At 37.3% G+C, this 13,799-nt stretch overlaps 1 protein-coding gene across 1 annotated transcript in view; it reads right to left on the bottom strand.

Annotated features, from left to right (window-relative positions):
* The window catches only part of CUL5 (cullin 5), a 97,330-nt gene that overhangs the window by 42,210 nt on the left and 41,321 nt on the right, over positions 1-13,799 (bottom strand). Inside the window, exons 4-7 of the mRNA XM_043579248.1 lie at positions 9,220-9,396; positions 7,259-7,400; positions 5,311-5,456; positions 5,147-5,227 (exon numbers count right to left, since the gene is read on the bottom strand). Coding sequence (XP_043435183.1) covers positions 5,147-5,227; positions 5,311-5,456; positions 7,259-7,400; positions 9,220-9,396 — 546 coding nt within the window. The remainder of the gene's footprint in view (positions 1-5,146; positions 5,228-5,310; positions 5,457-7,258; positions 7,401-9,219; positions 9,397-13,799) is intronic.

Raw genomic sequence — 13,799 nt, 5'->3', positions numbered from 1 at the left:
CGCCTCTTTGTGATATATGTCACAAATATGTTTTCCCAGATTGTCAGTTTCCTTTTGACTTTATGGTTCTTTTCATAATTTTTAAAATCTAGTCAAATTTATCAATCTTTTCTTTTACTGACTCTGAATTTTGAGTCATGTTAAAAAGACACCAAGTTAGTTAAAGAGGAACTCTTCTAGGACCTGTATGACTGAATGCTGTAATACAGAGTCAGCTTTTTCCAAATGGCTACCGAGTTGTTCCATCACTATCTTTTTTTTTTTTTTCTAAGTTTATTTATTTTGAGAGAGGGAATGAGAGAGAGAATCCCAAGCAGGCACTGCACCACCAGTGCAGACGTGGGGCTCGAACTCACCAACCATGAGGTCATGACCTGAGCCAAGACCAAAAGTCAGGGGCCTAATGGATCGAGCCACCCAGAGGCCCCTCCCATCACCATCTTTTAAAAAGTTTATCTTCACTCCCAATGATTTGAGATCCAACCTTTTTCACATAAAACTCTGGACTTTCTACCCGATCCCACTGGTCCACTATGCATTCATGTGCCAATATCACATTATTTTACAGAAGATGTTTTATGTCTGATGGAACTTGCTCTACACAGGTTTTCTTTACCAGTATTTTCCTGGCTGTTCTTACATGTTTATTTTTCCACACAAACTTTCATATCAACTTGTCCTAACTTTATTAAAGTTGTATTTTTGTTGGAATTATGGTGAATTTGTACATTCATTTAGGGAAGAAATGACATCTTTATAATTCTGAGTCACAGAATTTAATAACAATAGATGTCTTGGGAAGTCTGGGTGGCTCAGTCTTAGGTTAACTGACTCTTGGTTTTGGGTCAGGTCATGATCTCACGGGTTCGTGAGTTTAAGCCCCGCATTCAGCGCAAAGCCTGCTTGGGATTTCTCTCTCTCCCTCTCTCTCTCTGCCCCTCCCCCACTTGAGCTCAGTCTCAAAAGATAAACATAAAAAATTAAAAAAAGAAAAAAGAATAGTCTTTCCAATATTTCAAGTCTACTTCTGTGTCTCTGAGTGTGTAAAAAGTTTCCTCCTACAGGTTTCACACATTTCTTGTTATATTCCAAAACATTTAATTTTCTTTGTTATTACCATAGTGAGATTTTTCTTAATATTATATTCTATTTATTATTTATGCATAGGAAGACTATTAGTTTGGTACATTATTTTTATATCCTACTACTTTACTGAACTGCTTTATTTTTTGAGTTAATTATATCACTGATGGTCTGGAGTTTTCCAAATACACTATCAAATCATCTCTAAACTTAGAGTTTTACTTCTGCTTGCCCATTCTTATTACTGCAATTGATTTCTCTAGTCTAAGTGCAAAGGCTGATACCTTTGCATACAATACAATGTTAAACAGAAATAGAAATAGTGGGCACCCTTGCCTTGTTCATGATTTTAGTGGAAAGGACACTGGTGTTTCTCCATGAAATAAGATACTGGCTTTAGGACTATGGTATACAAATTTCTGATAATATTCATAATAAAAGATGATTAAGTGAATACTTCTTAACCTAACAAAATGCAAACATCATGCCAAACTCCAACACCATGCTTAGTGATGAAAATGTGGACGTATTCCCATGAAAGACTGAAAGAAGACAAAGATCCCCAATATTTAACATTTTTCTAAAACTATTAATAGATTTAGTCCATTGAAGGAAATAGGAGATATTAACATTAGAAAGGAAGAAGTAAGCATCATCATTTGCAAATGATATCATCAGCTGCTTGGAATATGCAGGGTAACAAAATAAAACTCTTATAAACAGTGAAAGAATCCAGTAAGCTGTTTAGTACTATATTAACATTACTTGAATGTACATTTGATCTTTATTAGGGTTGGCCTCACAACTGGGTACTACCTGGGTAAGAGTTCCTCTATTATAGAAAAATAACAGGTCCAAAAACGTGTTTTCCTGCATATGTTAAAAACTAATCAGGTGTAAAAAAATGAGGATGATTCATACTAACTAAAGTTGATTAACCATAATAAATTGCTAATTTACACAGAGAAAAAAGTGCCAAAAACATACTTACTTTAATCTTAAATTCTGGAGTGCACTACTGTGTACCCCATATGAAGTGACCGTAACAGTAAAATATATTCTCCCTATATTATGACTGTCCTCCATTAAAAAGAATAGTTTGATATATAAGAACATAGCACTGCATGTTCTGACTTCTAGAAATTCTTCTCAGAGAATTTAGGACAGTAAGTCTGCTTTGAATTATTTGTAGTATGGAAAGTGACTTGTTTCTTACTAACTATTCAAATAATACTGTTCATGGGCACCTAGGTGGCCCAGTCGGTTAAGCATCTGACTCTTGATCCCAGCTTAGGTCTTGATCTCAGGGTTTTGAGTTCAAGCCCCATCTTGGACTCTATGCTGGGCATGAAGCCTACTTCAAAAAAATAAATAATAGTAATACTGTTCATACTTTATTTGTATCAGGACTTGGTGAGTTTTTGTTTACTGTTCCTTCCATCACAACATACTTCAATTTAACACATCATTTCTCTCTGAAAACAGAAACTGTAAATTAGCAATGTAACAAATATTATATACACAGTATCAGGGCCTCAGCTCAGTGAGGTATACAAATAGTAATGCATCTGCATTAAGCCTGAAATTCCCAATGTTATAATCAATCCTACAGTTTTTACGTGGTATGTCCTCTGTACCAAATTTTGTTGTACAAACAACACATTGGTTGCTGATGAATACTAATCTATTGTTAACAGAGTGATAACCTTTGAAGAAAAAGATGGCAACAGTAATTTGGAGAGGGCATGACAGATTTCTGAATTGCTGGTAATTCTTGTTATGGTGATCTTACAGGTATGTTCACTTTGTGATAATTCATACTTGAGATTTCTGTGCACTTTTATGTATATACATTATACTTGAATCAAGTATATTTTAATTTTTAAAAATAAGCAGAAAACTGAAACAAAATAAAAACAAACCACACAAAAAGACCTCCAATATCTCCAATAAAGTGCAATTTCTCTGGAAGCATGCTATATTGCACTTAGGGTCTCTGTTGAAAACAGTAACAAAAAAACTTATCTTTAAACTCTAGAATCATTCAGCTTGATGAGATCCTCACACTATGTGTTAACTGTGGAAGAGCAAATTCACATCTTCTATTTTAACTTTTTCTCTGTGTGTGTGTGTGTATGTGTTTCAAAGTAGAAAGGGAGGCTCACTTGTTCTATACAAACTGTCATGTGTATTTGAGTATCTCTGCCTTTCTCATTCTCCTTTTCTTGCTTTCTCTTATTCTTAGACCATCTATAGCTGAATTTCCTGAAGTCTCATATGCATATAATACAAATTAAGCTGTATAAACCAGAGCAGAAAAACAATGCTACCTTACAAAACTGCAACATCCCCACCCAGGCGCTCCAGGCACAATGATCAACTCAAACTCCTCACACTCACTCATTATTTCTTCTGCACCATCCAGACTTACTCTTCCCCCAGGCCAAAGCCCCAGAAACACCCGACGGACTCAGTTCCCTTTAATATCTAGCCCCACCCACAGACACCAGGTTCCATTTCTGGGAAGCCTTTCTCTCCACTCTTCTGGGCTATGCCCCCACTGCTACAGTCCTATCTGGTGCTCCCAAACCCTAGCATGAATGATCATAAAAACCACCTACCTCCTATTCTTCTCTCTTCCCCATTCCAATGAACCTTTCATCCAGTCATGTCCTCTCTCTGAAGGACAGCGCTGAGCGAGGCACCTTGCTTAGAAACATTCATTGGCCTTCCCTGCACTTTGAATGAAGCCCAAGCCTGGCTTTCAAGGTCTACACAGAATTCCTACAAATAACCATGAAATTAGCCCACTTTCCTGACCAATACGAGAGTTATTTTAACCACTAAAAGAGGACACATACTGTATATTATGAAAAGACAAACATAAAAACCAAAGGAAAAAAATCTAACTCAGCCTGATTTCTGAACAAAGAATGAACATGACTATCATTTAAGACCGAAGAGCCAAAGAAAAGTCAGAAGCAAATAAATAAATAAATCCATCCATAGCTGAAAATGTTTGGTTACAGGGAAACATGAATGTCGCCACCCGGAATGCAAATCTAAATCTAGTTCCTCATCCCCAAAGACTACAAAGAACTACAGGAAACACTACTGCTATATGTGAGCAATTTCCGAGACTCTATGCAAGCTTGATTCTTACTTCCTTAGGACAGCACGTTAAGGTCATTCTCCATGTAGAAGACAACAGCGAGGACAGATAATAGAGCATGGCTATGATCTGTGATCAGTTTCACTTTTTTTTTTTTTTTTGAGGAAATTACAGTATAAAAACACCAAAATAACAATATAAAGACTGATGTTCTCTGATCAAGTAGTATTTTATCTCACAAGATAAGGTTTGAAAACATCCTCTCAGAACAAGAAAAAATACCCTCCATGGTCACTATCTCAGTGATCACAGCCACTTTACAGAACATAATTATCGTGAATTATAAGGATCCACTATATCTCTAGGGAACATATTTTACTTGCAACACAAACATGGTTAACTTCAGATACACATATAAAACAATACAAGGACAGGAGCGCCTGGGTGGCGCAGTCGGTTAAGCGTCCGACTTCAGCCAGGTCACGATCTCACGGTCCGTGAGTTCGAGCCCCGCGTCAGGCTCTGGGCTGATGGCTCGGAGCCTGGAGCCTGTTTCCGATTCTGTGTCTCCCTCTCTCTCTGCCCCTCCCCCGTTCATGCTCTGTCTCTCTCTGTCCCAAAAATAAATAAAAACGTGGAGAAAAAAAAAAATTTAAAAAAAAAAAAAAAACAATACAAGGACACTGTTTAAAAATTAAGTACATTAAATGTAGTGAAGCCTGGAGCAGGGATGGCAAATAGATTTCGTCTTGCACGTCAGTTCAAAAGAACAGTGAGTTCTGAATAAGGTGTCCTCTGAAGCCGGGATACCAGGAGAGAGACTGTCCTCGATTAGTAATGTTGGCCAGAGATGAGAGAAAGGAGTCAGAAGACCTGCACCACACATTTGCCATCCCCTGGCTACCGTACTTCAAAGAATCTCAAAGAATACATAATCACAAAATTACTTACTGCTTCAACAGAGTTGCATTCCCGCCTTGTTTCTAAGTAACGTAGTGCTCGTTTTTCTTCTTCTTTCAATTTAGCGTCTGCCTGCCCAGAAGCAAAATAGCAATCATTTTTAAGAATATCAAGAGAACAGCTGAAATTATCACATATACTAAGTTCCGACTTACATATTTCATATAATTCTGTACACCATTTTGTTGTAAATACGAGGGTGCCTGTGTTCTATAAAATCTCTCTGTGGAGTCCAAGTATGCCTTCTCAAAATTATCCCTATAAATTTGAAGCTTATCCTCAGGATTAGAACAAAGGTTAACTGAAAAACAGAAAATAAAATTTTACTCTAATTATGTTTCAAATCAGTATTTTGAGTACAATAATTGAAATAACAAATAGTGAGGGGTCATTATGTGCAAGGGACTGTGACAACGCTCCAGAGAACATATATAATACAAGACCCTTCTCCATAACAGACTTAAAATGGTAACAGCATAAAGCACTAAAGTGGCAAACAGTACAGATAACACGGGCTATTGTATTTCTGCATAGGAAAGGGCATGACTTCTAACTAGATGGTCAAGAATGGTTATTCACAGATGAGATGAGATTTGAGATGAGTCTTAAGGGAAAACTAGAATTTACACAGAAGCTAGTAAAATAAGCAAATAATCTGAAGTACAAAAATCCCAAGGCCAAGTCAAGGTATAATGACCAGGTAGAATGGGAAGTTAGGAGTGGCTGTGGAGGGGTACATGGGTGGCTGAGTCGGTTGAGCATCAGACTCTGGATTTTGGCTAAGGTCATGAACTCTGGGTTTGTGAGTTTGAGCCCCATGTTGGGCTCTACACCGACAGCATGAAAACTGCTTGGAATTCTCTCTCTCCCTCTCTCTCTCTCTCTCTCAAAAAGAAAAAAAATACAAATGGTTATGGAAAGTCTCGAATCTCAGGTTAAGTAACCTGAATTCAGCATGGTGTAACCACTAAATGGGTAAAATCAAATAAAATACTACTTTAAAATTAATCTCATGAACAGTACATGGGTTAAATGATAGTAATAAGGTCACTATAAGACAACTGTTTCAAAAGTCCAGAAGCAGAGTTTACACAGTATAAACTGGTGGTAGCTGATATAAGAGGAATAAATTTCAAGGACATGGCTAATGAAAGCCTAAACACTATGATATCTCAAGAAGTATGGGGATAATAGAGAAAGCCAATCAAAGATAACTGCAGGTTCATTAATACAAAAAATTCTTGGGGCGCCTGGGTGGCTCGGTCGGTTAAGCGTCCAACTTCGGCCCAGGTCACGATCTCGCGGTCCGTGAGTTTGAGCCCCATGTCGGGCTCTGTGCTGACAGCTCAGAGCCTGGAGCCTGTTTCCGATTCTGTGTCTCCCTCTTTCTCTGCCCCTCCCCTGTTCATGCTGTGTCTCTCTCTGTCTCAAAAATAAATAAACGTTAAAAAAAAAAAATTAAAAAAAAAATTCTTACTGAGGAGTACTTTGTGCCCACGTCCTACATCCAGTAAAGATACAATGTCAACAACAAAGTTAAGTGAACTAAATTATGATGACAAGGAGGCATGGGTCCTATGAATCAATGTGAGAGGGACCTAAGCTAGCCTGGGAATTAGGGAAGGCCTCCAAGAGGAAACAGAGGATGCAGATGAGCTAGAAGACAGAAGGAGGAGGAGGAGTATTCTCAGAGAAAACACTGTATCTGACTTAAATAATAAATGAGAAGAAAACTGCCAGAAACTGAAAAGTTCAGAGAGGAGTATGTACATGAAATAAACATACTGTCTGAAAATATAAGCACAAAATTAGTTACCACCTTTAGGAGCTAAAGAATCAAATCTACATTTCTCTAATTCAGGTCACTAATAGGATTTGCCAGCCAAGAAATGAGTGACATGGAGAAAACAAGTATTAACCACACAAATAAGGGTTTTTCTATGTGGCCTTGAAGAGATTTCATGCCTTCTGTGTACTCTTAACAGCATCTGGCACTGAACATAGACGTGACTCTATGCTAGTACACATAACTCTGGCAGCACTATTCTGTAACTGTCTCAGCATTTCCAGAAAAAATTATGATCAGGAAAGTTCAGAACGTACCATAGGATTCTCTTACTCCAATGACCAGCTGAGAATCAAAAGCTTCTCCTAATCTTTCAGCATGTACCAGCTTCATTGCACTATCCTGGAGTCTGTTTTTTATATTTGAAAAGATTGACTCATTCCATGTATCAAGCATGAGCTAGGATAAAAAGAAGCATGAAATCATTGCAATTATTAATATACTAAGTACCATACAGACACACAAAAACTTTAGCTATAAATACTAAAAAAAGAAAACCACATTCTTAGGCCTATATTCACTTGAATACTTCAGGGAACTAGTATATTTAAATTTGGTAAAAAACACATGGTAAATGTTAAAGAACACATTTCAAAATCTAATGTAAATGGATTTGAATTCCAGCTCTATTACTTATTCACTGGCTTTCCCATCTGTAAAATAGTAAAAGTAAGAATACAAATCTTAAGTGGTTGTTGTAAAAATTAAATACAGTAATACCTGGAAAAGGTTACCTCCCCTACAGTTACAAGGTTACATTTCAGAAACACTGGTCAGTGTTTGGAATGCTCATGTGCAGGTTTGTACGAACACGCAATAAATGCAAAAAGCGCTGAATGAAAACCTGCCTGATACTAGATCTTAAAACACACACACACAAATCCACCTGAAAGATGTTCCATTTAAATTATGGAAATATTACACACATATCCATATGTATTATCATTCCAAGTAACTGGGTCAGATACAGAAAATATATTAACAACAACAGTAGCATCAATAACGACAAAAATAACAGGTATGTAACATTCACTACGTACCTAGCACTGCTCTAAGTACTTTCCACACGTAACTCATTTAATCCTCAATACCGATATATAGGTGTTATTATCTCCTTTTTAGAAATGCAGACTCAGAGGCACTGAGAGGAAAGCTAACTCCCCACATGCATACAGCTCATTAATGGCAACACTGGGATTTGAATCCAACAACTATGGTCTCAGAATCTACGGTCTTAATCATTAAGTGATGCTGATTCCTGTAATCAGTAGGGGATGGCAAAAATTAAAAGAATAACGGAAAAACAAGAGAGGACAAGATTATGGAACTGAAAATTAAAAAGCACGTAGAAGTATTTTTCTTTTTTGGGGGGGAGGGGGATAATTTCTCACACTGCAGTTATTTCTACCACCCGAGAACCACTGGGTGTCTAAATTTACAGCATCCCTGTCGACATCAGCACAAATTTTAGAGCTTGGAAGGGGCAGGAATGCCGAGGCAACTATTTGAGGGCCTGAGTTTGCATTCAGCAAGTAGCAAGTCGTTTAAAGTCCAAGAGGCATTTCGTACTTTTCTTTCACTTTTCAAATCTGTGTTTCTGTTTGATTCTCAGAAGCAAGAATACATATGAGAAATGAGGACAGGGAGCTTAAGTCATTAAGGATTGAAGAGTTGAAAAGAACACCTGAGATTCCACTTTCAGAGCTGAGTTCTTTCAATTAAATCACAAGGAGTTCTGGACACAGAACTTTTAACTAGAAACTATGCAAAAGATGAAAATAAACAGTACATTAGTTCACAATAACTAGAATCAAGTAAAAAGAAAAACATAATAGCAGCTTAGTCACGATGAAACACCAAGATACGAGAAGGTAATCTAATGAGAGATTTTTGAAAGAGGAAAAAAGTAATCTATAGGAAGGTAAAAGTACAAAGAGAGAAGAAGGAAACAGAATACAGAAGATAAAACTAGGAAAAGGCAGTGATGTCTGAAGGCACAGACCCACAACTGAACACCACGTGGGATAACGAAACAGAAGTGCAGCTCAACACGGTTGGAAGAAAGACAGTATTATTCAGTAAAACCCAGCAAGAACTTAAAAGGAATTTATATGTGAAGTAGGAAAGCCCACTTAAAGTCTAAATTACTTCCTAAAGTTGTAAAATAACCCTCTTTCTGAAGACTAGTAAGGGGGACAAAAACCAAAAATAAACTTACTTTTCGAACAATACTGTCTTCTACGGTTGATTTTTTATTGCTGCCCTGTTTACCCATTAAAGTAATCTCCAGTTGACAAAAAGGCTTCGGTAAAATATCACACTGTGTAAAGAATTTTCGCCATTCAACAATGTATGCTTTTAGCAAAGCTGTATCATCTTGATGGCTCAGTACTCGCTGGAAAAAAAAAGAATTATATGAATTTGAAATAAATACAGGTAGGTGCTTGAAAGAATAACAGAACATAGCCATGCTATAGAGTATTTTATTTACTGTACAAACTATATTATACTCAAGAAATTAAAACATGTATATATCCAAGAAAAAAACACGTTCACAAAGACTTACTACGGCAATCATTTTGATATATATATAAAATCATGATGTATACATGAAACTGATCAAATTTTATATGTCAACTATATTTCATTAAAAAAAAAATCCCAAACCCTCTATCCTTAAGCTACCACCTTCTTATCCTCCCACTACCATTCCCATCCATCCCTTTCCTGGCCCTAAGCAACCATTCATTTGCTTTTGGTGTCTATATATTTGCCTGTTCCAGACTTCTACATGAATGGAAACATACAATATGTAGACATTTATGACTGACTTCTTTCATATAACAGTTCTGAGGTTCACCCAAGTCCTAGGACCTATCATTACTTTATTCCTTTTATGGCTGAATTCTATCCCATTTTATAGATATACCACATTTTATCTATCGGTCCAGTGATGGACATCAGGGTTGTCTCCACCTATTGGCTATCATGAATAATGCTGCTATAAATATCCATATCCCCAAAAAGTTCATAAAAAACCTGTGTACACTCACCAAGAAAGAGAGGACTGAAATAAACAACATCAGAAATGAAACAGGAGACATTACAACTGATAACACAGAAGTACAAAGGAGTGGGGCTCCTGGCTGGCTCAGTCAGTAGAGCACGTGACTCTTGATCTCAGGGTTATGAGTTTAAGCCCCACACTATAGCCTACTTAAAAAAAAATTACAAAGGACCATAAGAGACACTGTGAACAATTATACGCCAACATATTCAACAACAGAGAAGAAATGGATAAATTCCATAAGACATAAAATCTACGAAGACAAAAGAAATAGAAAATCTGAACAGACCCAATCACTAGCAAGTAGACTGAATCATTAATGAAAAATCTCCAACAAACTAAAGTCTGGGACCAAATGGCAACAATGGTGAATTCTACTAAACACTGAATGAGAATATCAATCCTTTTCAAACTCTTCCAAAAAACAAAAGAGGAATAAACACTTCCAAACTCAGTTAATGAGGTTGGTATTACCCTGATACCAAAAACCGGTAAGGGTGGCCCAAAAGAAGAAAATTATAGGCCAATATCCCTTAAGAGCATGGGTGCAAAACTGCTCAGCAAAATATTAGAAAACCAAATTCAACAATACATTGAAAGGACCATACACCATGATCAAGCAGGATTTATTCCACGGATGCAATGTTGGTTAGTTCAGCACTCACAAATCGATCAATGGGAAACACCACATTAACAAAACGAAGTATAAATCTCATATAACTGGAGTGCCTGGGTTGTGAGGTTGGTTAAGCGTCCAACTCTTGATTTTGGCTCAGATCATGATCTCACAGTTCAGTTAGTGGAATCAAGCCCTGCATTGGGTTCTGCGCTCCAGGCTCTCTCCCTCTCTGCCCCGTCCTCGCTCACATTCACAAGTGTGCATTCTCTCTTGGTCTCTCAAAATAAACATTAGAGAGAGAGAGAGAGAGAGAGAGAGAGAGCGCGTGCACGGGGGAGGGACAGAGAGAGAGAGAGGGAGCCACAGATGCTGAAACTGGCTCCAGGCTCCACACTATCATCACAGGCCCCACGTGGGGCTTGAGCCCACAAACCATGAGATCATGACCTGAGCCGAAGTTGGATGTTTAACTGACTGAGCTACCCAGCCTCCCCAATAAATAAACATTTTTAACAAATCATATGATCATCTCAAATAGAAGCAGAAAAAGCATTTGACAAAATCCAATATCCATTTATGATAAAAACTTAACAAAGCAGGTATTGAAGGAATTTACCTCGGTATAATAAAGGCAATATATGCCCAACACATAACTAAAATCATACTCAGCAGTGAAAAGCTAAAAGCTTTTCCTCTAAGATCAAGAACGGGACAAGAATGCTAACTGTTGTCACTTTGATGTAACATATACTGGAAGTCTTAGAACACCCATACAAGCCAGACGACAAGAAAAAGAAATAAAAGGCATCCAAGTAAAAAGAAGTAAAACTGTCACTATTTGTAGGTAATATAATACATTAAAAATCATGAAGACTCCACTAAAAAACTGTCAACACCAGTTAAGTTTAGTTTTAGTAACACAAGATACAAAATCAATATACAAAAATGTTGCGTTTCTATATACTTAAACTATCAGAAAGAGAAATTAAAAAAAAAAAAAAGAACAATACCATTTACAGTTGCATCAAAAAGAATACCTGAAAATAAATTTAACCAAGGAGGTGAAAGAACTGTACACCCCAAATTCTAAGACATTGATGAAACAAACTGAAGACACAAATAAATGGGAAGACATCCAGTCCTCATGGAATAGAAAAATAATAGCATTAAAATGTTCATACTACCAAAAACAATATACAGAATCAATGCAATCCCAATCAAAAGTCCAGTGGTATTTTTCACAGAAAAAGAACAAACAATCTTACAATTTGTAGGGAACCACAAAAGACCCAGAATAGTCAAAGCAATCTAGAGAAAGAAGAACAAAGCCGGAGGCATCATCTCCCTGACTTCAAACTATATGATACAGCTCTACAGTAATCAAAATCGTGCGGTATTAGCACAGAAACAGACACGCAGATCAACGGAACAGAAAAGAGAGCCCAGAAATAAGCCCACACTTATGCGGTCAATTAATTTACAACAAAGGAGTCAAGAATATACAATGGGGAAAGGACAGAAATACACACGAGGAAAGGACAACCAAGTACCAACAAATGGTGCTGAGAAAACTGGATAGCCACACACAAATGAAGGAAACTGCACCACTCTCTTGAACCACACACAAAAATGAGCTCAAAATGGATTCAAGACTCAAATGTAAGACCACAAACCAGAAAGCTCCTAGAAGAAAGCATGGGTGATAAGCTCCCTAACACCGCTCTTGGCGATGACTGTTTTGAATAGGACACCAAAAGCAACAAAAGCAAAAATAAACACGCAGGACTACGCCAAACTAAAAAACTGCTGCACGGCAAAGGAAGCCATGAACACAATGAAAAGACAACCTACCAATGGGAGAAAGTCACTGCACATCACCTATCTGACGAGGAGCTAGTATCCAAAACGCACAAAGAACTCCTACGACGCAACAGCGACTAGTAAACAATTAGAGTGAAAAATGGGCAGATCTTCCCATGCGTCCAATGACGACATAAGATGGCCAACAGGTCATTCAAAAGATGCTCATCGTCACGAAAATGTAAATCGGAACCACAATGGGCTATCACCTCACACCTGTCAGAATGGCCAGTATCAAGAAGACAAGAAATAACAAGTGCTGGCGAGGCTGTGGTGAAAAGGGAGCCTGTGTGCACTGTGGGTGGGAAGTAAACTGTGCAGCCACAATGGAAAACGCTATGGAGGTTGCTCGAAAAATGAAGAACAGAACTACCATATGATCCAGCAATTCCACTTCTGGGTGTTTACCCAAAGAAAATGAAAATACAAACTTGAGAAGATATATGCACTCCAATGAACACTACAGCATCATTTACAACAGCCAAGATATGGAAACAACCAAAGTATATCAAAGACAAAAAAATGTTAGGGGCACCTGGGTGGTTCAGTCAGTTAAGCACCCAACTCTTGATTTCAGTTCAGGTCATGATCTCACGGCTCATGAGAATGAGCCTCACATTGGGCTCCACACTGACAGGGCAGAGCCCCCTTGAGATTCCCTCTCTGCCTCTTCCCTGCTTGAGCTCTCTCAAAATAAATAAATAAACATTTTAAACCAAGACAAAGAAAATGTGGTATATATACACATTGGACTATTTCCCAGCCATTAAAAACAAAACAAAACAAAAATAAGTCTTGCCATTGGCAAGAACATAGACCTTCAAGGCAACAACAGTTAACAATACTGTATTTGATATTAGAAAGTTGGTAAGGGGAGCTCTTAAAAGTTCTCATCACAAGAAAAAAAATTCTGTAACTATGTGTGGTTATGGATATTAACTAACTTATTGTAATCAATTCGCAAAACATACAAACATCAAATCATTACACTGTACACCTAAAGCTAATGTCAATTATACCTTAATTTAAAAAATCCAACTTACACAGAAATGTTCACAGAAGCATTATTCAAAACAGACAAAAAGTAGTAACAACCCAAGTGTCCACCAATGACGAACAGATGAAAAAAACTGGTGTATAGTCATAGAGTGGAATATTATTCAGCCATAAAAAGAAATGCAACAAAGATAATTATTACAATGTAGTTTAATCTTGAAAACATTATCATCAATCAAAGCCAGTCATAAAAGGC

The sequence above is a fragment of the Prionailurus bengalensis genome, chromosome D1, assembly GCF_016509475.1.
Source record: "Prionailurus bengalensis isolate Pbe53 chromosome D1, Fcat_Pben_1.1_paternal_pri, whole genome shotgun sequence".
Taxonomy (NCBI): Eukaryota; Metazoa; Chordata; class Mammalia; order Carnivora; family Felidae; genus Prionailurus; species Prionailurus bengalensis.
Note: the sequence above shows the minus strand (reverse complement) of the source record. Positions and strands in the feature narration are given on the sequence as shown.